The sequence below is a fragment of the Myotis daubentonii genome, chromosome 2 (genome assembly GCF_963259705.1).
Source record: "Myotis daubentonii chromosome 2, mMyoDau2.1, whole genome shotgun sequence".
In the NCBI taxonomy this organism is placed as follows: domain Eukaryota; kingdom Metazoa; phylum Chordata; class Mammalia; order Chiroptera; family Vespertilionidae; genus Myotis; species Myotis daubentonii.
Genome location: NC_081841.1, coordinates 189,754,148 through 189,781,155, shown reverse-complemented (window position 1 = coordinate 189,781,155; position 27,008 = coordinate 189,754,148). Strand labels below are relative to the sequence as shown.

The window sequence follows — 27,008 nt, the reverse complement described above, 5'->3', positions numbered from 1 at the left end:
GTTCACTAACATCGGATGCTTTTCTTCCCCCATGTGTTCTAAGGTTTGAAAGCAAAAGCACTCTGGTTTGAAGTTGTAGATCTTCAAAATGAACTGAGTTGCAGGTTAAGTTGCTGATATTGATCCAGCCACACTTGGGGCTATTTCCAACAACAAAGACATTTCTCCTTTGTAAGAAATCAACGATATACTGGACTGCAACCTGCCCAGGAAGTAAACAGATGTAAACCATAATAGATGCAGACATTTTTACAGCCAAGGCCTCAGGATGGGGTGCAGCATGGGTTTACCTGAGAACGAAGCACTGGGGCCGCTGCTCCTGGAACAGCTGGTGCACGGCCCGCTCCGCACAGGAGAAAATGTGGGGTGGCAGCGAGGAGCAGGGCTGCCCCGTGCTGCTCCGGTACAGCTGGGAGACCTGGAACACAGTGCAGCATAGACAGACATCTCTGTAAAAAGGCTTCAGGACACTGTCCCGCATGACTCAGCTGACTTCGCTCCAAAACATGAAAGTGAATTTATCTCAGATTTTGAACCCCATTTGTAACTACAAAACATTTGTCAAATTATGCCCGTTTTAGCACATTGGAAGCATTCATAATGATAAAATGGAGACATAGTTGATCCTTCATAACTAGGTTCACAGGCTTTAAATTATTCGGCTGTCTTTAAAAAGAGCAACTCACAAAAATCCTGTTTAATGGGTAAACAAGAAGTGAATGGAAACTGTGGTAATTTCCATCAAATACAATTTCTCTGCATCATCTAATTTCAGTCGCAGGAGATAGAAAGGATTTTTAATTTGAAGAGAAGGCAGTTGCCACTGAAACACATATGAATTTATAAATTTCTCGGAAAAACAAATTTTTAATTAACTTAATTTCAGTGACAGTGATTTATGATGATTGCCATGATGATTCAGTGCCAGTATTTTCATGACTTTTGAGTTTCTAATGAATCCACTTACATGTGAATACATTTGAAACGATAGAATGACTTGTGAGGCATGAAAAAATATCAGGCAAACAATTTTTACTTTATAAAATAAGTGGCCTATTTCTTCAAAGATGTCAAGACTGGGAAGTTCAATAGAAAACTGAAGAACTGCTCCGGACTGAAGATTCGGAGCCTGGTGGATCCATCCTTGTGCCCTGCACGGTGGCCTGGACTGTGGACTGTCTGCTCATTACTGGACAATGGCAAAAACTCCCAGAGGCCTATTCATCAGGTGATGACAGTACCTTTGTAGAAACTCCCTATTTTTGATGGTTATATGGAGGGTAGATTAAAAAATGCCTTTGATTGCAGAAAACACACAGTACATGCCTTCAACCTTGATACGACCACATGCCAGCAAATTATTTGAAAATGGTTGAAGAAAAAAGTTGTTAATACTACTAGTCTGCAAATTTTCCATTAGTGTTACATTATTTAAAATTATGGAGGAAAAGAATATTTGACAGTTGAATAAATAATCTGCAGTTAGAAGACAATTAGAATCTCGCAAATATCATGCTGCCTGGAATCTATCAGGTACATAAGAGAATATACTGTAAGATCCATCTACATTAGGTCAAAAACAGGTCAAAGTAATCTAGGCTGTTCGTGGTCAGGTCAGGGGGACCTTGGGCAAGGTGTTAGCAGTGATGAGAAAGGAGCAAGAATGAGGCTTCTGGAGTGCTGGTCACCTTTGCATCTGAGAGCTCAGGAACATTGATTATTCTGTACACTTAGAAATGAGCACTTTCCCATATGCATTATATCTCGACAAAAATTTCAAAAAGCTAAAGTCATTAAACACTGTGGATCTGGCCCAGATACTAGAGGAAGAGATCCCTATAGAACTAACTCAAGACGCACATTCATGGGGAATTGGTACATGGCAGGTTTCTGCATCACTGATCAGTATAGTAAAGAGTAGTGCTGAGAAAACCGACCATGTATTTGTAAAGAAAACAAACGTTGAGTTCTATATCATGCCACATGTAAAAATAAATTACAGATGAATCTAAGTCACAAATATAAGCAGCAGACTTAAATAATTTACTTTTACCCTTTTTCTTTGATTGATTGATTTTAAAGAGAGATAAAGAAAGAAAGGGAGAGAAAGAAAGAGGAACATCAATTTGTTGTTCCACTTATTTATGTATTCATTGGTTGACTGCTATATGTGCTCTGACTGGGGATCAAATCACAACCTTGGTGTATTGGGATAATGCTCTAACCAACTGAGTAGACAGAGCAAAACTTAAATAATTTAGGCAAGTATATGAATAGTGCTATCATGATTTGAGTAAGAAAATGAGGGTCACAAACACATTTATAATGGCAATGATGGGTCAATCTCACAACACTGCATTTAACAACTCCTGTGCAACCACAAACACTATAATAATAAAACAAAAAGTCTAAGCAAAGCCAGAGAAGAGAATGAACTGTGCAAATAACCAATTATCAGTATTTTCTAAATGATTCTTAGAAATCAATAAGAAACCTGGAAATGAAAGAAAAAAATTGGGCAAAGAATATAAATGGGAAAAAAATGGCCAATAAATATGAGAAAAGATGCAGAAACTCTGGTAAGCAGGCAGTGCCATCCTATATAATAAAAAGGTAATATGCAAATTGACTGTCACACCCTCGCACAAGATGGCCACCCCCATGTGGTCACAAGATGGCTGCCACAAGATGGCCGGCAGGGGAGGGCAGTTGGGGGCAACCAGGCCGGCAGGGGAGCAGTTAGGCGTTGATCAGGCTGGCAGGGGAGTGGTTAGGGAGTGATCAGGCTGGCAGGCAGATGCGGTTAGGGGTATCAGGCAGGTGAGCAGTTGGGAGACAGCAGTCCCAGATTGTGAGAGAGATGTCCCACAGGGATCGGGCCTACACCGGCAGTTGGACACCCCCGGAGGGGTCTCAGATTGGAGAGGTCTGAGGGACAACCCCCCCCCCTCTAGTGCAGGAATTCTGTGCACCGGGCCTCTAGTTTCAAATAATAAGGAAATATATTACACATAAAATATGAGCACGTTTATTATAGATAGTTAATACTAGTAATGATGGCTTATACTTGCTATGGGCTTGCTGCTGTTCTTAATGCTTTATACTCACTCTCTTATCCATTCCTCCCAGAAACCCAGGAATTGGGTATGATAATCATCTTCTTTTTATAGATATAGAAACTGATGCAAAGTTTTAGTGCTCCTAGGTCATATGGCTAGTTAGTGGTGGAGGTTGATTTCCTGTCAACCATGTAATTTCCTGTCCTTTAGGGAAGTTGAATACATTTTTATCTTTGTCATCTCAACTGGGCTGTTTTCTCAGCTTGGTATTATAATATATTGTATGTTTTCTGAACACAGTATTCACTCTGTCATATCAGTTGTAGCAATGGGGTGAATAATGTTGGTGATTTTCATCATTTCCAGTTATTTCAAATGCAGGATGACCTTATTAGCTGCGTCCAAGGATTTATTAGAGTCCACAACTCTTCTTTATTTATTTCAACAGAATACAGTTTGACTTCATTTTATTTAATGTTTAAGTGAAGGTCTAAAAGTTGAGTTTGTAATGTAGCAATCTTGTCACAAGAAAGTGAAAGCTTTAAGTGCCAATCAAAATCCTGCAACTGTGCAGAGGAAATATCAACTATTTCTTCTAACGGAGCCTGATTAATTTCATCTTTTCTACTTTTCAAGCATTTCATGATAGCATCTTGATTAAATGAATTTGACTGATTCAATTGCTGAGATAACTCCTCATCAGATACATTTTTACCAACTACAGCTTTGAAAATTTTGGTAATATATTCCAGACCATAGATAATATATTCTATTCTGTGGAATTCCAAACACTCTGATAATCCTAGTAGACAGGATAAATTCAGCCACAAATGCCATCAATTTTTTTCTGCAGAAGCTGTGGGCCTAGCTCAAAGCTGGAAGCTTCTGCAGCCACCACCATATGACTGTGTTTTAATAAGTAAAATACTATAGGACATTTAGAATAAACTAACTAGACCAGTGATGGCGGACCTATGACACACATGTCAGAGGTGACACGCGAACTCATTTTTTTGGTTGATTTTTCTTTGTTAAATGGCATTTAAATATATAAAATAAATATCAAAAATATAAATCTTTGTTTTACTATGGTTGCAAATATCAAAAAATTTCTATTTGTGACACAGCACCAGAGTTAAGTTAGTGTTTTTCAAAATGCTGACACACCGAGCTCAAATGGTTCGCCATCACTGAACTAGACCTACACCTTTTTTATACATATATTTTTTATTGATTTCAGAGAGGAAGGGAGAGAAACAGAGAGATAGAAACATCAATGATGAGAGAGAAGCATTGATTGGCTGTCTCTTGCATGCCTTCTACTAGGGGGGATCGAGCCCGCAACCTGGGCATGTGCCTTTGGCTAGAATCAAACCCAGGAACCTTCAGTCCACAGGCCGACACTCTATCCACTGAGCTAAACCAGGTAGGGTTACACTACACCTTTTAACGTGAAAAAAATAATTAAAAGCAGAAGTATTAATAAATATTTTAAAAGGATATAGCTAATATGTCTTCTGAGTGAATTTAAATAGAAAATAACAGTATATGCATTTTTGTTGCATATGGATAGTGCATATGTATTGTGAATATACAAAAGATTAGATGAGCATATAATAATTATAGGGCAGTGATTGTGACTGCTTATAAAAGGAATTACCTGAGGTGGAAATTAGTTCATAGTACACTATGTCATATAAACTAAGACACCAAGTCATTAAAGCATATCTATTTTCTGTACTACCGAGAAAATATATGTTACACTTAAACTAGAAAACAATGTCTTCTTGTCACATCTTTAAAGTTGCAGTATGTGAAACAATGCATTTTTATTTAAAATATTTTTAAAAGAAATGAGATCCACGTGGTGGTGTACATACAATTGTTTATTGTATTATAATTGAACTTTTTGTGTTCTGATGCATTCCCAAATTAAAAATGAACATTAAAATGATTTGAATGATTTGAAAGGAAGTTCTAGCTTCCTTTTCTTTTGGGACAAATTTCTGTTCTTTTTGAAAAGTTGCAACAGCACTCTTTCTCTTCTCCCCAAGTCCAACACAAACCTTAATCTAATTTTGGCGAAATACTTTTAAACTTAACCTGTTTTGGAAAATTCCGCTGAGGATTTCATTAGATGCTATAAACAACGGCGAGACATGGAGATCCAGGAGCATAAATGAAAGTACTGGTACGAAGAATGCATTCACAGCCCTACTCTGCTTCTTCACAGCTGTTTGGGATTACCTCTTCTCTTCAGGCTACGTTTCACTAGGAATTAGATGTGGTAAAGGATCCTGAGTGTCTGAATAAATTTTTTTCATGATAACCAAACTAGTAACCTTTCTCAGTCCCCTTTTCTTGCAAATCTCCTTTTCATGCAATTTTAGAGTTTTTATTGGAGAATAGTCCATTGCTCCCACCTGATAATACTTTGCTTGATGCTAATTCTATGCTTTATAAGTGTGTGTGTGTGTGTGTGTGTGTATCACACCCCTTTTTATTTAGTTATTTCTATCAAACCTGGAAGATTTTCACTTAAATAAGTTCTAGTTGTTCTGAGTGGCAACAAGCCATCTAACTTTATATTAGCTATCATTATCAGTAACAATATTATCACTCATTCTCATTCGGTCAAGCAGATATCAGCAGGATAAGACACTGCCGTTCCCACAGACTGCCTCTCTCCACTTCACCTTACTATCTCCCCATCTGTACCATTTTGGAACAAGAGGATTCTGGTCAGTGGAAATTTGATGTGCTCTTTTTTATCTTACGAATGAGATGACATTATATCATCTTCATTTGTTATTATCTCTAGCCTTTGCTGGACTCCCCAGTGGATAAGGCCTTTCTTTATGGATCAATTTCCCTCCTGTTTTCCATGGTGCATGATGCCTCTGAATAAACTGCCAGGAGATGGCAGATTCTGCCACATCCTGATTTCTGAAGCCAGTCATGCGGTTCCATACCTTATGTGTGGGCCATTCACAGGCCCCCAGTGTCAGGATCCTGGTAACCAGTGGAAGCCCCCCATGCCAATAGCTTGAGTTGGCATAGACTATTATGCTAGTTTCACACTATAGCATGATTATGTCACTCTACTTGCCTGACTGGATTTTCTGTTTGTTACTTATATACCTATAAATAAATGACACCCTTAGGAAAAATGTTTTGTTCAAAGGACCACATATCATTAAATCTATATATTTCTGGGCTCAGCACTTGTCTCAGAGTAGTCCAGCATGCATTTGCAATGGGGTCACAAGACCTGTATGTAAATTCTGTCTCTGCCACTCATGAGAAAACTTTAGAAAATATATTTAATCTCTTTAAGTATCAGTTTATTCATCTGCAAAGTGGAAAGGATTATTCTTATACTGATTGGGTTGCCTTTTGATGAAATGTGATAATGTATGTAAAGCCCTATGTAGCAGGCCTACCATGTAATAACAAACCCTAAACAATGCCAGCTACTGGCATTCTTTCCCAGCCCTGCTCCTCCATAGCTATAAAACCCTGCTCAGCCACTGGTTTGGCAGCTACTTGCCAAACCCAACATGTCTGGCAATGGGAATATCAGGAGACCAGCAGCAAACAGAATCTAAAATTAAGTGAAGTCTTAACCTTGCATCCCATATAAGATGCCATATTTCATATCGGGAAAGCTTAATCTCACTGGCACTTAACAGGATGACAAAAGACTGCGTAGTCAAAAATATAACCTTGAAAAATTATCCCCAGGGCTTTTATCCTGAATGGTGTCATCATGTTGCATGTTGAGATTTCAAGGTGATGCATTCATGGTTTGTGGACTCCATAAGAAAAATAATAATGAGAAATATCCAAGAAAGGTCTAAAATCGATGTGTGGGAGACGAATGAATATTCACTGCTCAAGCATTTGTCCCCATGACATTCACATGTTCATTGGTTTTCTGATTACTAACTTTGCCAATGCATTTGACCTAGTTCTTTAGTTGCCACCAAAGATGGTTGCCTGCCCCATCTCTCTCCCCTTCAGATCCTCCTTCATTTTCTACTATTTTTCTACTTTAATCTTAAACATGGTATGAATCCTGGAAATCTCACAAAATGAAATATCTATAGGAATTATTCCTAATCTTGCCTGCAAAATAGAGTCTCAACACTACTTCAATTTAACCTCCATAAACTGAATATGTTTCCTTGAACCTGGTTTTTCTTATGAACTCCTTTTTTTTTCTTTAACTTTCTTCATTAGCAATACCCTTACTCTCCCAGACTCACAAATTCAAAACCTGTATCAATTGATCTTCTCTGCTTCTATTCTTTCCATATAAAATTACTCTTTGAATACTATTTACTGTCTTTGCAGACTCACTCAATGCCTGCTTCTTCCCCATTACTAGAGTTCCCATATTAGGCCCTAATAAACTTATTATTAGATTATTTCAATATCTACTAACTAGTCTTCTTGCCTAAATATCTCCTCTCCTTAAACTGATGGAAACAAACACACTTAAAATACAATTTTTTCCCAATAGTTCTTTATTTTCTGAAAAATAAAACCCCAAGTCTTTAATTTAGCTTTATAATCTAGGCCTAAATTTTTAATTATTTAGCATTTTTACCTTCTTAATTTATGAAATTGGTCTGTACATTTCTCTAAATGGCCTTTATTTTTTCAACTCCATTTGCTCTAAACAATTCTCCAAAATATAACTCTGTTTCCCCTCATCAGAATCCTAATCATTCTTTAAGATTTGCCCCAGTCTCATTTCTTTCCCATGTAATGCCCTTCTGAACCTAAGATTTCATCCATTCTAACCTTTCAACATGTCAATGAATAGTGTACATCTCCAATGCAGGTATTTTTCCATCCTCAGCTATAAGTGGAGTCTGTGATTATTTTTAGTTATTTATTTATTTTGTATTTTGCTTCTAGAATGTCTATATAGTTAATTACAGAGACTCTTACTCAGCATCTGTAAATATCTAACACAACATGTTATATTTAATAGACTAAAGAAATATTTGTTGGTTTTATAAGGCATTCTTGTCCCTGATTATAAGCCTGCTTTTTTTGTAAGCCTATTCAGAAAGATCTGCTTACATTTCGATTTTCTCCTTCTCCCCTACCTCTTACGTGCTTGAAATGAGTGATGATACTTGTCTTCAGCATAAATAGGCAGCATAATAATTAACCTTTCCCTGTTGATTACGCTTCATTTAGAACTGCCTGCCTACTGGCCCCCTCAGCACCACTTCTCCCCGGTGGTTGTTAGCATCAGATCAACATTGCTTAGGGCAGCAAGCCATCTAATGGGCAGGGCTGTTTGCTGTCATGTGTTCACATCAGTCTCAAAATGAAGTTTGCCACAAAGGGTGTTCTACATCCATGATTAATGACCTACTAGATAAGAAATGAATATTATGCAAAGGCTTAATATAACACAGTTAATAATACTGGTAACAAAATAAAAGTAAGACACAGATGGTATAGATCTGGTCTTTTATTTTTCAACATGAAACATAGAAGTCATTCTCCTGGTTTGTATAATCTTTATAGATGTGATCATACTCAACATTTTCTTTTTACTTTTATTAAACTAATCAACACTGGAAGAAACAAAACTAAGCTAAATTTATGATGTGAAAGAATAAACATACACATAAATATAATCAATAGATACACACACACAAATGGAACTTTCTGTTGTGCGTCCATAGGACAATGAGATAATTTAAGCATGGTTCAGTACATGCATAGCTGATTTTAAATTACAAGGTACTAATATTACTACACAGGATGCCCACTAATTCAACCTAAAAATTAAATCCTTGTTTCTACCTAATATCTGTAATTTCATGGGTTATTACTTGTATACAAGGGGAGTATAAACTATTTGATTCTAATATACATGAACTTCAAAGCATCAAGAACTGTAAAGTTTCATTATAACCTGTTAAAATTTTACTGTAAACTTTATATCAGTGTATATTTTATCAAAATATATTTATTTTCCTTTTACAACCTACTAGTATATCAGAATCAGCTGGAAATGGATGGGTATAGAGTATGATACCCATAATTTATAAATTGTATTTGCCATTTAAAATTTTAATGAAGTGTTCTGACAAAAATCTCAATGCATTACATTCGTTCCTATATTGATAAAGAAATATGTCTCTTCGTGTTTCTCTTATTTTATCTGCTAGCATGTATTTCTGAAAGAACTGCAAATACCACATACTATTTTAAGCTATAAAACTGCCATAGTGTTGAGACCCAAAAAACAAACCACAAAATATCAGATTTATTCCATTAAAAATACAATATAATATGACAGATAATGCCATATTACAAAATTTATGTAAATTTTCCCTGAGACTTAGAATTTTACCTCTAGATCCATGGAAGCATCTAAATTATATAACTGAATTATTTAAAACTCACTTTTGTCTCACCATAAGATTCTTGTTCGCTCTATAATTAAATGTGACACTATAACATAAACCAGGAACAATACATCAATAGTTAACTTTAAATTATATATATATATATATATATATATATATATATATATATATATATATCTGAAAGACACGTACAGAATTAAAAATAATGCAATTTTAAGCAAGCTTAGATATTTGAAGGCAAATGATCTTCTGACACCAATGCAATAAAATAGAAATGGCCTATTTTATTGTAGCTATAATAAAGTAGTTGGAAACAGACTAATGATCTTGCCATGAACAACCACTAATATAAGAGCTGGATAAAAATACAAATTAAACTCCTAATTGGAGGCCTCTGAAGATCACCGAAGCAGCAAAGACTTAAGGAATAAAGATCTTAGAGAATATCAAAATGCGCTGAACCAAACAGGATCTTCTCCCTACCTTTTTCTCATAGCACATTACCACTTTGCAGAATAAAGCTCAGAGGCCTCGTAGAAACTAAATGTAAGTGTCTAAAGAGTTAAGCAGAGATTTCAGCAGTTTAACACTGCTAGGAAGACACAATTTCAAGTTCAGGTCTTAGTAACAAAGGAAAGCCTAGGTGGACATCATCCCGATTTCTCAGTTGAGACCTTTAAGGGGGCCCGGCTTATGCACAAGAGCAAACACGAAGTAAAAGAACTCTACCGGAGTCAAGACCATCTGCTATAATTTATCTATCCACTAGGACAAAAAACATCAAAATTTCTTTGGAAGAAGCTAATACCATCCCAGCCTCTATAAATAAAAGGTTCAGTATTCAAACAACGTTTTCCAGGACTGTCAGTAAATAACACCCATGTAATACAAACCAATTGACAAATACACACACACACACACACACACACAAACACACCCAGATATCATTAGATACTATAATTAGATTAGATTAGAAATGCTATTATCTAGTATTAGAGCTACTAGATTAATAATGATATTATTATAAGAGTTATCAGGGATATATTTTAAAATACATTTTAACATGTTTAAGAAAATAGGTGGCAAAACAAAATTTTCATCAGAGAAATGAAATCTCTATGTATAAAATAAAAATTTTAATATTGATAAAAAACAACCAATGTCAATAATTTAATAGTTGGTCTTAACTGTAGTTTCAAAACAATAGAAGAGCGAATTAACCTAGTCATTCTACTAACCAGAATGTAGATTAAAGTGAAGCAATGTAGAAAATAGAAAAAATAAGTTTATATTTTTATAAAATTCAAACAACAAAGAAAAAACTCATAATAGGAAACAGATATCTTTAACTGAATAATAAAATTGTGAAATATCAAAGATGTAGAATTTAGTAAAGTTGTGCTGAAAGCAAAATAAAAAGCCTCAAATATGGATTCAGACGGCAAACAATCAATGACAGACCTTTACAAATTAAACAACTATCAAATTAAACTCAAAGGAAGTAGAAGGAAATAATAAAAAGAAATCAATTGCACAGACAATAAATATACATTTGAAAAAAATTTGAAGTCAAGAGATTTCTTTGCAAATATTAAAACAAATAATGAATTAGTAGAAAATTGACTTCAAAAAGTCAGAGAAGACTTAAATTGCCAACGTATAAAATGGAAAAAATCATTCAAAATGTTAAAAACATTAAAAATTAGTATTATGAGTAATTGAATGCCAAAATAGTTAAAGATTAAAAATGAAGAGAATCATTATGCAACAACTTAATTTAGAATTTTCTGAAAATTTTGACTTTACCTATTGTTATGATTTTTCTCCTTTATAGGTCATTTGATACAAACAGGATTGTCTGGTGAGTATTATTCTATACTGTTAAATGGTATTTTAAATTTTATACTCACCATGGTGGAATAAATTGGAAGCTCCTTGAATGGGTTAACAAGTAAGAGGATGTCCCCAATGAAAGTCTGTTAAAGGAAAAAGATATAAATAGTGTTTGACCCAGATAAATAGCACATTTAAAGTTAAAAATCACTCTACAATATGAAAATAAGTAAAAACTACGCTCTTAACATTTTGTCAATTGTTTTAACTTTATAAATAAAGAAATAGACAAGTGAAATTCAAATAAAATCAAGCTAATATGTTTGTTCCACTGAACACACAAAAAAAGGTGAAATAATTAGATTCTGAGAACTAATCTTAAAGTGTTTTTATGAGAACCAGACTGGATAAAAAAAATATAAAATTAAAACACATAGCAAAATATAATGGAGGAAGTAAACGGAGTAGTAATGAGTTCTATGTTGCTATAGAATAATAACAAAATGCATAACTGAGAAGTTGATAAAGGAAGTGAAGATACCTTTAACTAAAAGGACAAGTAATGAGATATAAAGGCACATAAAACAGATGGAACAAATAGATACCAAATAATAAATTATAGATTTAAACCCAAATACATCAGTACTTGCATCAAATGTAAAGCTACTAAATACTCTCAATTTTTTTTTAAAAAAAGGTTATAACTGGATTAAAATACTGTGTGCTACTCTAAAGAGAAAACACTTTACATATAAAGGATAATACATTTAAAAGTTAAAGTATGAAGCAAAATATCCATTCAAACAATAACAGCAAAAAAAGTGGTTTAGCAACACTCAATTAATAGAAAATATACTTTAAGGTAAGAACCAGTACCAGTGATAAAAAGGGACATTTCACAATGATAAAATAAAGCAATCAGGAAGATATGCAAGTCTAAATTTCTATGAGATTGAAATCTAGGATAAAATATCTGCAGCAGCAACAGCTGTTAGAAGAAAAACATGAATTCACAATGATAGTGAGGAATTTTAACAGGTTTTTTTTCTTAGTAACTCATGAATAAGCAGACAAATTTTTGAAATAAATAATCAGCAAGTTGACCAATTGAATAATGTTACCAGAAACTGCATAGACTAGTTTCATTACATTTAAAAGACTTGAGTCACACAGAGTATATTCTCTGATCATGGTAAAATTAAGAGAGAAATTAATAATGGATACCTATAAAATCAGCAAACATCTATAAGAGAAATACGTAAAATACCTTTCCATAAAGAAAATTTAGACTTCTCTCTCTGGTGAATTCTTCCCAACATTGAAGTACAAAAATAAACAAATCTTATACAAATAATTCAAGAAAATAACAGAAGAAAAAACATTTCACTTTAAGAGGTCGGCATAAGCTTGATATTAAAAACATAACTAGTAAATTGAAAGAAAAAATACAGGCTATTCTCTCTCATTAAAATACATGCAAAAATTCTGAGCAAAATATTGACAAACTGAATTGCAATAATGCATTCAACAGATAATAGATTTCAACCAAATAAACTTTATTCTAGTAATGTAATGTTGGCTTCACATTAGAAGATCAACTCATATTACTAAGAAGTAAAGAACAAAAGTTACATGATGGTCTCACTAAATGCTGTAAAATAAACTTTAAATACATTTATGCCCACTTTTGATTTAAAAACAATAATTATGAAACCTAATAATTCAGTAGATCTTTCTTAATCAAATAAAAAGTAACTACACATGGCATGACTACCACAAACAACGTGCTGAATGATAAAATATTGAGACCTTTTTCTCCTGGATACAAAAATGAGACAGTTCTAGGTACAGTGGGGCCTTGACTGACGAGTTTAATTCATTCTGTGACGGAGCTTGTAACTCAAATTACTCGTATGTCAAATCTTAAAGTGAACGAGTGAGACGCGTGATGCTGGGCTGATGTTGTGGTGTCACTGTGCATTCGCTACGCCAACTAGCGGTGGGGTATCTGAAGCTGGCTTGTAACCCAAATTTTAGCTCGCAACTCAAAGCAAAAAATCAGCCGAGAAACGGCTCGTATCTCGAAAAACTCATTCGTCGGGACACTCGTAAGTCAAGGCCCCACTGTAAATGCCCCACAGAAATACTTATCTATGTGTGCCTCCAAAAAGACATAAGATAGTTTATAACAGTATTATTTACTTGAGGCCCAGTGCACAAATTCATGCACGGTGGGGTCCCTCGCCCTGGCCGGCAATTGAATCCTATCTTGGCGGACTGGCCAACAAGGGGAGGGGCTGCAGGAGGTTGGCAGACTGGGTCCCCCATCAGGGCCAATGGGGGAGTGGCTAGGGGGCGAGGGGAGGGGTCATGGGAGGTTGGCTGTGGGAGCGCACTGACCATCAGGGGGCAGCTCCTGCATTGAGCGTCTGCCCCCTGGTGGTCAGTGTGTATCATAGCAACTGGTCAACCAGTTGTAACAGTCACTTAGGATTTTACATATATATAACCCTAATATGCAAATAGACTGAACAGCAGAACAACCAAACAACCGGTCCCTATGATGTGCACTGACCACCAGGGGGCACGCACAGAACATGGTGGGCGTCCACAACAGGCAGCATAGAACGGAATTTGGTGGACGTCAGCCATGGCTGGATGGTGGAGCAGGTGAGCGGAGGTGCCAGATCAACGCAGGGTGCTGGTCACTGTCATCGGGGCAAGCCTCTGGTGGTTACTCAAAATTCTTTGCTCCCGCATGCCGCAGTCCTACCCAGTGCTTGCACCTGCTGCTGGTGCCAGCCCCGTTCGCACCCACTGCCTGCGCCAGAGCTGCCACTCACTTCCGCTGCCAGAACCCGGTGCCAGCCCGGATCGCTCGGTGATGTCAGTGGGTGCAAGCAGCGGCTGCCGGCCCCGATTGCCCCTGAGGGATTCTCCACCTCTCCTGCTCCTGAGAGGGGATCGGGCAGCAGCCATTGCTGCACCAGCCCCACTCACACTTGCTGCTGGCGCCGGCCCCAATCGCTCTGTGCCCTCAGCAGGTGTGAGCGAGGCCAGCACTGTCAGCATGTGGGAGCAGCAGCGGCAGGAGCGGGGCTGCCATCATACAGGGGACCAGTGGCCATGGCAGGAGGAGCCGGGCAGGGGCGCAGAAGATGGGCCGAGACCTGCTCCTGTGCCCACTGAAGCCTCGCAATTCACAGTTCCTTTCAAGGTGCACAAATTCATGCACTGAGCCCCTAGTATATCGATAATAACCAAAAAGTGAAAATGACTCAAAGGTTCCTCAACTGTAGAGTCGATTAATAAATTACGATATAATCACATAATAGTTTATTGTATAGGAATAAAAGTGGATAAGTAGTGTTACAAGTAACGGTATAAATAAATACAACAAACAAAATGATAAATAAAAGATGAAAAACACAAAAGAGAATACAAACAGTCCTTGGGTTACATCAAACTCAATGTACGTCGTTTCATGGTTATGTTGCCATCTCCCATCTATACTAATAAAAGAGAAAAATGGTAATTGGCGTACGATGATACCCTTTTCATTGGCTAATCAGGGCTATATGCAAATTAACTGCCAACTAAGATTGGCAGTTAACTGCCAACAAGATGGCGGTTAATTTGCATATGTAGGCACAATGCAGGGAGGCGAAAGGGAAAGCAGGAAGAAGCCCCCTGCCACTGACAGTGATCGGAAACCCAGGGGGGAGCTAAGAGCTGGGGGGCAGGGCAAAGGCGGCCCCAGGGCCGCCTTTGCCCTGCCCCCCAGCCATGATCGGAGAATCAGGTGCCTTTTCCGCCCTGGCCAGTGATAGCAGGAAGTAGGGGTGGAGCCAGCGATGGGAGCTGGGCACGGTCGAAGCTGGCAGTCCCAGGAGCTAGGGGTCCCTTGCCTGGGCTTAAAGCGAAGCCCATGATCGCGGGGCCGCTGCAGCTGTGGGTCCCCGCTGCCCGGGCTGGACGCCTCAGCCAGAGGCTTCCTGCAGGGGCGGAGCCCGCGCGATCGCGGCACCCCCCCCCCCGCTGCCTCTGCAGGTCCCTGCTGCCCGGGCCGGACGCCTAGGCCAGAGGCGTCAGGCCTGGGCAAGGGGCCGATCCTGCGATTGGAGGGTGATGGGGTTCAATGCCTAAGGGCTCCCAGTATATGAGAGGGGGCAGGCTAGGCTGAGGGACACCCCCCACCCCCACCCAGTGCACGAATTTCGTGCACCAGGCCCCTAGTTTATTTATAAAAAAAAAAGTTCCATCATTTCCACATCTGTACATATGAGCTTTATGTTTTTTATTATTTATTTACCACAAGTAACGGTCAGGAATTATCTTTCTTTTAATTTTTTTTTACTGTTTCACTTCATTACTGCTGTGTATGTGCTCCATGTGAGTGACTTAGGTGCTTATGTAGGTGGGTTCCGACTTACGGCGAAAATCACATCACGTAGAGCCGTAGGAACGGATCTCCAACGTAACCCAAGGACCTACTATATACTTGATGATTTCTTTTATGTAAAACAAATAAAAATTCATGTAGCTATACACTAATAAATTGTACATTATTCCCTTTATATGTTGTAATTCAATACAAAATTTACTTAAAAGGATTGGTGAGAATTTTATAGCCTAGTAAAGAAGAAATGAAAGTGAAATAATTGAACTGAAAGGAGACCTTATTCATTTAGTATCTCAAAACTAGTCTTATTCCATAGAATAAAATGAAACTAGAAAGTAGACTGAGGGATAATTGAGAAATCTGTTAGTTAAGGAAGATAAAAATTTTTTAAAATAAAATCAAAATAGAGTAACTCCAAATTGCATTTTCCTATTATAAGATAAAACTTGTTTATATTGGTCTAATTATTAAAGAAAATTGAGATTCTCTATGATAATATAGTTTTGATGAATAAAAAATAATTTATGAAAATGTGATCTGAATGTTAATGGTAGTCATAAAAATGACTTCATATAGGTTTATGCCATAATCTGAAGAGACCATTTTGATAAAATGGAAAATTTTAAATTAACTGCAGAGAAATAATTTTTAAAACTATAGAAATGTAAAGATTTCCCTTACCTCGTTTTTCTAATACATTACTTTTTTTAATAACTTACACATGTCAAGTGTTCAAACGCATTTTTTAGGCTGAATGGAATCACATGCAACTATATGGCAGACACTGCACACCATAGCATACTGTAGTGAGACTTTAAATAACTAGGCTAGCTTGGAAAAGATGTGTCCATCAACATAATTTCAAATAACCTGGAAGTGAGGGAGACTTCAACTTCTGACAGCAGCTGGTGAACTCCCACCTCTGGAGATGCTCTTAAAAAGAAGACCTACTGCCTCCAAGTAGGCCACCTTGAAGGGAACAGTAAGTTATTAAGTGGCTGAGATGAGCCAGGATCTAGAGCTGGCTAATGAGATGTTACAGAATTTATTTTTGTTTTGTAGGGTTTCTTTTCTTTATGAGTCTCAAGTTCCACTAGTGTGTTTGTGAAGAGAGTATCGCTTGCATACTTATCAGCCATTCATGAAGAGATGTGATTGCATCTTCTATTCTCTCTGTGACTGTTGACAGTAATTGTTTGGGAAATGCAATGCCTTTACTCTATGCATTTCCCAGCAAGCAGATGTCTCATCCTCTGCAATTCATTTTCTGTTTGATGATGTGGGAACTTCCTACTGCTAGAGACTGTATGGAAACTTCCCAATCTGATAGCTAAATGAAATGCTGTACACTTAGTTAAAAGAGCAATTTACAGATTATTTTGAAAGATCACCTTACATAACAAATCAGACTATAGCCAAAAAAAAAAAAAAAGATGAAAATCCTTGTCAAGCAATTAATTCAGATGAAATATTTTATCTTGGCTCTGATGGGCCAGTGGCAGAAGTGGAAGTCACGTTCTGTGCATATTTTGAAGAAAATTCTGATGATATTTGCAGTAAAATCAGATATGGGATATGGAAGAAAAACACACATTAATACTCTTACCAGCACTTTGGCCTGAAAGATGGAAGAAAGGGGATGCCATTAATTATGCTGCGAGAAGCTACAGAAGGGACATGTTAGGAGCGTGTGTCAAGATCAGACTCTGGAATTTGAATATTTGAATTTTGAGTCATCTATTAAACTAGTGCCTTTATATTTGTGGGAAAGAAACACTTTTTTATTTCCAATTCATCATGGACCAATACTTTTGTAAAACATAATAAAGATGAATTCCTGGACAATGAAATTGAAAAAGACAAAGACATACAAAATAAATACCTTGATTCTTATTAGATTCAACAGAAGGAAATTAAACCATCAAATTGCTATGAGCTTCTAAATGCTTACTCTCATTGAAGATTGCTAATAAAGGTCCATGTATCCAATGGTTCATAGGATACACTTTGAGAATCACTTATTACCATTACCATTCAATCAATAATGTTTAAATTGCTTGTCTATCCATGAGGGTGAATTCAAACCATAACAAAGAACGCTCATCACAAAATTGGTCCTAGACAATTTAGCTCTTCGGTATTTCAAGTACAGAAAATAGGAAACCCATGCCTCACACAGTGGCAAATTTATATTTTATGTGAACTTTAGCAAATCAGGGGACATTAATTCTAATTTTCCAGAGAGCAGAGAGTATCTATGAAGATGGTCCATTGTGTGGAGGAATTAGAGCCATGACTCAGATAAACAGGTAGGAAGTATTTGTTATTTAAGATTAGAACATGATTGGTCAAGCCTCTTTTTAAAGAATATATTTTTATTGATTTCAGAAAAGAAGGGAGAGGGAGAGATAGAAACATCAATGATGAGAGAGAATCATTGATTGGCTTCCTCCTGCACTCCCCACATTGGGGATCGAGCCCTCAACCTGGGCATATGCCCTTGACTGGAATCAAACCCAGGACCCTTCAGTCTACAGCAGTGGTTCTCAACCTTCCTAATGCCGCGACCCTTTAATACAGTTCCTCATGTTGTGGTGACCCCCAATTTCATTGTTACAAATTGAACATAATTAAAGCATAGTGATTAATCACTAAAACAATATGTAATTATATATGTGTTTTCCGATGGTCTTAGGTGACCCCCGTGAAAAGGTCATTCAACCCCTAAAGGGGTCACGACCCACAGGTTGAGAACCACTGGTCTACAGGCTGACACTCTATCCACTGAGCCAAAACAGCAAGGGCAATAAAGACATTTCTTAAAAGAAATTCAGCCATTGAGGTTTCAATGCATTCCTAAAGGTTTATAGAAAAGAAAAAAGAAAAAGAAAGAATTTGAGCAGTGGTCATCTGATATTACTAAGAAGCTAAAAACAAGAATCAACACAATGATAGGGAAGGAGAATAAAATGGAATAAAAATATTACACAAGTAACAGGGTAATAACAGACCAACATAATCGGTTTTCTCCACTTTATGCCAATGGCTCAATTCCATTAATTTTAAAAGAGGTATTTAATTCTAAGTGTATTTACAGTGGCAGGCAATTTATCCAAGCATTAAAATGCTGCATTGAATTTTCATAAGCTAATCAGCACCTGACAATTGATGACTTATAAGGGGATCACAGACTTCATATTTCCATGAAAATTACTTAATCAATTTCTCAGCAGAGTAGAAAAAAAGGATGTTGTCAAAAAGAGATAGCAGACATGTGTATAATCAGATTTCACTATAGATATTCTGATTGAATTGCTCTGAGTTGAATATAACAAAATCAAGGAGAGAGAGAGAAAGAGATTAAGATATGAGATCACATGGTGCCTAAATTATTACTAGTATTGGTAGAATTCACACATATAAAGCAAGGAAGAACCACAGCAAATAAATTCTCCATGCTGTTTGTCATCTGAGCCATATATTTATATCCTATTATCAAATATCCCTGTATACATTATTTACTTTACAAAGATATTTCCTGATAATTTAGAGGAACAATAGCTTATCATTTCATGCAAATAGGGAGGCCGTTTTCCTTGCATAATTAACTTCTCGTCTTTAGTTTCGCTTTTCCAGATGTAGAAGGCTAAATTAAATAAATCAAACAAACATTTTCAAAAGTGATTAGCAGATCTGATGGTTCAAGCAAGATCTTCCACAGCAAGCATTACAAGAAAGTTGTCTACCCTCAGGATATTAACTTTCAGTTAACAACTCTGAAATTTGGAATTTGCTGAACTTGCCTTAGAATTGCATCAGAAGACTCACCCTGAGCTCTGGAGAAATCCACTGTAAGCCATCAGCATGACCAGAAGCAACAATAAATCCATTACCTGTAATATTTGCAGCACTGAAGAGTAAAAATATGCTGCAAGACAAATGCAGTGCAAAAGGCAATTTCAAAGGCACTTACGTATATCTGATTGTTCCCAAAACGCTTTTGAATTTCATAAAGCAGGCTGCCATCGTTGAGCTCACTGAGTGTTGCTAGGTCATCATTCGGAGCAGGAGGCATTAGCTTGACCTGGGAGAAAAAATAGGAAAGATCAATTCTAATTGCTTTGCAATCAACTTTCTTCACAGTTGGATGTTCTATTTCAATTACATGTCAAAAGTTTAAAAACCACATGAGTTTGAAACTGTTATTAAAAGATGAAATGGCTCACTTATAAGAAACAAAAAAATTCAACAGTCATAGAAAAATACATTCACATGAGAATTTCTGTTGCGTACCCATGAGTGCATTCACACACACACACACACACACACACACACACACACACACACACCAAATGTCAGCTTACATCCTCCAAAGACATTAAGTCTATCAAAATCATTTTAGCAGGTTGATCCTTCCTAGTCCCTTAGACAATTTAGACAGCTTTAAACTGTGCTAAGTCCTTTGTGAGACAAGCAGCTGAAAAAACCTCACGTATTTGCAGTGTTTCCAAAGCTAAAGCAAAACTTTCTCAAATTACTGTTGTTGGCATGGAAGCAATCTGCCTGGAATTTAGTTTCTGCATACATCTATGAGAAGGCCAGATTTTTAAAGTAAACTCTAGAATTTTGGCTTGTGATTTTTATTCTTCTTTACAATGCTTTTAATATTAAAGTAGCTTTGAGATTAAGATAATTCTGTCAAGAAAAAATGCTTTCCTATTCAATGTAATATAGAATAACAGTTTAAAAATTAGACAAGATTAAAAATTAAAAAGATAAATTTGTATTATTTAATTAGATTAAAATCTAGCCTTTATAAGTTAAAAATGGCCAATTTTTAACTTTATATACACAGGATATGCTCAGCAAAGCAAATATTAGATATAATGTGACAACTTTGTTCTTCTCATGTGAAACACTGAGGAACAAAAGAACAAGAATAATCTTATTAACATTTCTATGAGTTCATAGCTAATATTTTGGTGCCCATAGCTAATATTTTTAAAATATGTTTTTAGTAATTTGAGAGAGAGAGAAACATTGATCAGCTGCCTCCTGCATGCCCCATACTGAGGATTGAGCTTGAAACCAGGGCATGTGCTCCCACTGGAAATCGATCTGGTGACCTCTTGGTTCATGGGATGATGCACAACCAATTGAGCCACACAGGCAGAATGCCATAGTTAATTTGTAATAACAGTAAGTTTATTTTTATAATTAGCATTCATATTTGTATTTACATTTTATATTTGTATTATACATTTAACTATTGGATGTACCATCACTAAATAAGTTGATCCTGAATATTACTGTTCAGCTAAATGTTTATAGAGTAAAAAATATTACACATTTTTAAAAGCTAAATTTAGGGCTCTTTCCCTGACATGAGTGGTTATTTTAAAAAATGCAATCTTTCCCATGAGTTCTTAAATTCAGATCATGGTTATCCAAGACTGTTAATCCTAATGCATTAATAATAGAAACCCAAATTCTTTACTGAGAATTTCATATACTCAGAAGAGTGGATTGTTATATCTTCCTGTTGGAAGGGAGTCATGGCAGCAGGCTCTCTTGCATTGGAAAGACAACCATTTGTATAAGTGGCAAACACGATAATCCAATAAGAACATGTTTATTTATTTAAAATTAATTTGTAAAATATTCCAGACCTCAGACTGTCAGGAACAAGCCTCCTCCTCTCTCACAACATGCACACACTCGGCCAACACCTTCAGTTTATTTTCTGTTTTTTTGTAGGGTTTAAATAATAAAACGTCTCAAATATCTTTCAGAATTAACCTACCAAGGACATACTAGTATAACACGGTCTTACTAAAATTAGACATTTAACTTGAGGTTAGAAGCACAGCTTTGAGTCTTTGATAGTGTCAGAAATATGGACTTCCATAGTTCAAGAACAGTATAAAAACTGGAACTTGTTGCTGAAGAGAAGTCATCATGTCTCAGCTCTCCTAATACTTTCTGGGTTGTCAAAATCAATTCGGGGACTTGTGTAATATGTTTTTTTTTAACTTTATATATTTAGTTCCACTTTGAAGAGTCACAGGCCCAAAGTGCGGCCGAGACTAACAGTTCTCAGAGAAGCATGAAAATCAAGCAGTGATAACTGCCTCTGCTTATCCTCTCGGTAGTTTCCCTTTCTGCTTCTTCAACGGTCATGCTAATTCAGGTCAAAATCTTACACACTGGTCTGAGTACTGGAATACTGAAAAATTCAAGTTCATCTAAGCCTAAGACATCAATTGTTTGTATTCATCTGGGAGAATGATGTTTAAATCCCAGGGGTATATCTTCCTGTGAGATCTTTTTTTTTTAACTTTCTAAAAAAGAATTTAAACACATTTTACATTCAATATTATTTTGTATTAGTTTCGGGTGTACAGCACAGTGGTTAGACAATCATATACTTTACGAAGTGTTCCCCCTGATATTTCCCCCCAAAGTATACCCCTGGTATCCAATGGGCACCATACATAGTTGTTACAATATTATTGACTGTATTTCCTATGCTGTACTTTACATCCCCATGACTATTTTGTAATTACCAATCTATACTTCTTAATCCCTTCACCTCTTTCACCCGGTGCATGTATACATACACACACAAAATTAATGCACAAATATATACATATCCATGCATAACAAGAGATAAGCCAAAAATATGGCTGCAACAACTTTGAACAATGCAATGATAAGACAAAAGTCTCACACAAGTTAACATTCATATTTAACTCCCACAGAAATAATAAAAAGAAGAAAAATCAAGAGCAAGATTTGTTTATCTTCGGAAGTAATAATTTACACTGAGATAATGCTCCTCTGATAACCACAGCTTAATGAGCTCAACGCAAATCTCTGCATGCATATTCAGGAACAGCATGACTAGCACCAACAGAAGCTCCCCATTTGTTCTGACAAGCCTAGAGGAGCTATTACAGACATCTCCCTGGTATTCTTGAGGGTTTTCATCTTCAGTAGCACAGCTGTTGCATGGGTTAGAGAACATACTAGGCGGACAATAAAAATGTGAAGACTCCCTTGTCTGTTTATAGTAACGAACTGTGACAAATACAGTGTTACATTAGATCAAGGGAAGAATTCCTTCAATTTATCATACCAAGATACCAAAATGATTAGGAAGGAAGCTTTGATAATCAATCTTAAGCAAGGTTGTCAAAAAGATACATTTTTTATAAAGAGATCAAAAGTGTTGTGGCAGCTGATAACAAGTAGAAAGAAGAAGAAAAACATGTATGTGAATATTTTTATGTTATAGTTGTAAACTCAATAGTGTACACTACCAATGTCTGCCAAATAAGTATTACCATAGTCAAAAAATAGATGGGATAAATATTTAAAATAACATCCTCTCTAGAATTCACCATCTTGGTTCTTCTGAAGACATAGAAACTAACCATTGTATATCTCCCCACATATATTTCCAAAAGCAGAGATCTAGAACACCAAGTGGACAAAATTCAGGGTACACTTTCGGAAATGTTTCGAGATCCAAAGGAAATGTAAATTGGAAAATATTTTAATTCCCTGATTCCCTGTCTCCACTTGTCAACACTGCTCTGAGCGCTGTCGACTTTGCTGTGCTGTTCGGTGGCTGGTAATTTTGCTCTGCAGGAAGTTAGTAGAACATACACAGGAACTAGAAGGCCCATGGGCAGAAGAGATGGTTTGACAAATGGAATAAGGGCAACAAAATTGTTGGGAAGGCAGATTAGGAGGAAAGAACCAAGTGTGCATGAGTGAGGAGAAAAAATAAAATAATAATAATAAAAAAGGAAAAAACCTAAGTGACTAGTATGGTCATAACAGGGAAAAGGACATTAATCTGATAACACACTTTGTACTGAATCTCCCAAGGCTGAAGCCCATTATGATGCATGCACATCCTTTACCTGTAAAAGGCTTTCTCCTTGCCTTTGTTACTCTGTTAGATGTTTCGCAGTGAAATGTATTAGGTTCTTCCACTCACTGTGCCTTGTTTGGCTAAGGATTTATATTTTTGTGTCTGTGGATGTTGGTGTATCTGTGGACTCTAGAAAGAGAATTCCCTCCAATCTTTGAAACCCCTATCCTGCCCATGCAGCCACGGAATGCAAACTCTCTCTCCTACTCACAGAAGTGAGCAGCGCGCCAGAGGGAAGAGGAGCCAGAGCTGCACTGTCCTCAGAAGAGCCCTGGCTGCAGAGTAAAAGAAACAGGTGATTCTAGGTCATTTGCTTCTGCTTCTTCAGTTTAAGTTTGGTCACTTTAAATTCAGTTTGAAATTTGAGTATAAGTATTAAAAGTGTGTAATAACTTGCTCACAGTGGTATTTTGAAGGTTAAAATAATGCAAGTGAAAGCATTTTTCAGCTTTGAAATGTTAACCAATATACAGTATTATTTTGTATTATTATATTCTAAAAAAAACCTATATTTACACTGAAAATAAAACCTGGTTGATATGTTGACATGATTTACATAAATCAAGAGCAGATAAATTAGTGAACAGAGGATTCAACCACTGTAGCCAAACCTAATAGACAGTCTATACAAATAATAATAAAATAATGAATACATCTTGCTGAGATTTTATTTTACTCTTGGCAAAATGCTGTCACCTTACAGCCTTAATCTTTTGTCTTCTTTCTAACAGCCATATAAGGTCAGTGTTATGTATCCATTTCACAAACGGGGCTTAGTGAGGTTAAAGAATTTCCATAGTTGAGAGTTCCAGCAGCATCCCTAAACCAGAACAAATCTGTATGACTCCATCATTCTCTCTTTTTTCTCCCAACATAACATGCCTTCACTAAATGGAATAAAAATTTGACCTAATTTTAAACCTCAACTATTCTCAAAGGAAAGATGAGAGAAAAGACTGTAGGAAGGTAGGAAACTAAAAATAGAATAGAAGAGGACAGGGCATGAGAGAGGAGGGGATAACAAAACAAAATTGGAAAAGAAGGAAAAATGTCTTACAAATTTTAAAGCAACTTTAGAAAAATTCTACATTCTCACAGATATTATAATAGCAATTGTTAATGTTGGTGATTATCAGAACCATAAAAAGTTTAAATCAGCCCAGCCTGCATGGCTCGGTGGGTGAGTGAAGACCTATGAACCAGGAGGTCACAGTTCAATTCTCAGTCAGGGCACATGCCCGGGTTGCAGGCTCAATTCCCAGTGCTGGGCACCTAGGAGGCAGCCTATCAATGATTCTGTCTGATCATTGATGTTTCTATCTCTCTCTCTCCATTTCCTTCCTCTCTGAAGTCAATAAAAATATATATTTTAAAAATTTAAATCAAGCCTTGACTATTCATTTTACAGTTACCATTTGACATGACCTACATTTTTCAAAATCCTGGAAGGAGAGACTCTGTGGCCTTTGTTTCAATTCAAATTTTTTTTTCTACATTATGTATTTCTCTTTAAATTGTTAATCAGAATGTTACTGCTTTAACAAGTCTTTTCTAAAGCCCTCCTATGGGATATAAATGTATGATCCACGCAGGATTCTTCCTCTGTTCTTCCTCTGGAAAGAATCACCGATGCACCTCATGGCAAGAACATGTGACAACGTAATGCCCACAGTGGAAGACATGGGTGAATATTAAATAGATAATATACAAACCTAAAACCTGAATAAGCTATTCCCTCTTTAGTACCAAATAAACAGAATATGGTTACAACCACTTTTCATGTCTAGAATACAATTACAAAGAGCTTATATTAAAAAAGAAAAGTCATTCTACTTATTAAGTATAAAAGGATTATATGTGACATTATGGTATGAATGTCTTCTCATTTTTTTAAGACCTTAGTTTTTTAGAGCAGTTTTAGATCCACCGCAAAATTGAGAGGAAAGTATAGAGATTTCCCATATACCTCTGGCCTGACACACATAGTCTGCCCAGTTATCAACATCCTCACTGAGTGGTACATTTGTTACTATAGATGAAGCAAATGACACATCATAATCACCCAATATCCATAGCTTACATCAGGGTTCACTCTGGGTGTTGTACATTCTGTGGGTTTTCAAAAATGATAATGACATGTAGCCACAACTATAGTATCATAGGCAGTAGTTTCTCTGCCCTAAAAACCCTCTGTGCTCCTAGTCATTCCTCCTCACACAATTGCTGGCAACCACTGACCATTTTACTGTCTCCATAGTTTTGTCTTTTCTAGAATGTCAAGTAGTAGAATCAGAATATATGTAGCCTTTTAAAAGTAAATGTTTTCACTTAGTCATATGTACCTAAAGTTACAGGAAGCGCATAAGACCCTTAAGAAAGTTAAGAAACAACTTGGCCTTAAATTTTCCTAACGTTCAATTTGCCTACTGCTATGGACTGCATTGTGTTCCCCACAATTCATATGTTGAGGCTCTTGCTGCCAATGTGACTGTATGTGGAGACAGAGTTTTAGGAGATAATAAAAGTTAAATGAGGGTATGGGTTAGGTCAGTGGTTCTCAACCTTCCTAATACCGCGACCCTTTAATACAGTTCCTCATGTTGTGGTGACCCCCAACCATAAAATTATTTTCGTTGCTACTTCATAACTGTAATTTTGCTACTGTTATGAATCATAATGTAAATATCTGATATGCAGGATGTATTTTCATTGTTACAAATTGAACATAATTAAAGCATAGTGATTAATCACAAAAACAATATGCAATTACATATGTGTTTTCCGATGGTCTTAGGTGACCCCTGTGAAAGGGTCGTTCAACCCCCAAAGGGGTCGTGACCCACAGGTTGAGAACCGCTGAGTTAGGTGGAACCCTGATCCATAGGGTTAGTATCATTATAAGACATGCCAGAGAGTTTGTTTTCTCTCTCTCTCTCTCTCTCTCTCTCTCTCTCTCTCTCTCTCCCTCTCTCTCTCTCTCTCTCCCTCTCTATCTCTCTCTCTCTCCTGCCATCTGAGAACACAGTGACAAAGCAGCCATCTGCAAGCCAGAAAGAGGGCTTTCACCAAAAACAGGCTCAGCCAGCACCTGGATTTTGAATTTCCAGTCTCCAGAACGTTGAGAAATACATTTCTGCTGTTTAAGCCACCAAGTTTGTGGTTTTATGTTATAATAGCTTGAGCAGATGAATATGCCTAATAAAATTCAAAAGTATTTCCAATGTTTTGATGTTTTAGTTATTTTAAAATAGAAATTAATGAGATGAAGAAAATTTGAAAAGTCTTTAGAAAACACAGTTAAAATACCTTTAAAATATTCATAGATACATTGAAACAAGACATTTCAAGAATTATTCTACCATTTATAAAAT

General features: G+C 36.5%; 1 protein-coding gene and 1 pseudogene across 1 annotated transcript in view; both read right to left on the bottom strand.

Annotated features, from left to right (window-relative positions):
* The window catches only part of MYO16 (myosin XVI), a 424,936-nt gene that overhangs the window by 300,812 nt on the left and 97,116 nt on the right, over window positions 1–27,008 (bottom strand). Inside the window, exons 10-12 of the mRNA XM_059685100.1 lie at window positions 19,669–19,779; window positions 11,371–11,436; window positions 291–418 (exon numbers count right to left, since the gene is read on the bottom strand). Of these exons, the coding sequence (XP_059541083.1) occupies window positions 291–418; window positions 11,371–11,436; window positions 19,669–19,779 (305 nt within the window). The remainder of the gene's footprint in view (window positions 1–290; window positions 419–11,370; window positions 11,437–19,668; window positions 19,780–27,008) is intronic.
* Window positions 3,426–6,717, bottom strand: LOC132225921 (COMM domain-containing protein 8-like; annotated as a pseudogene).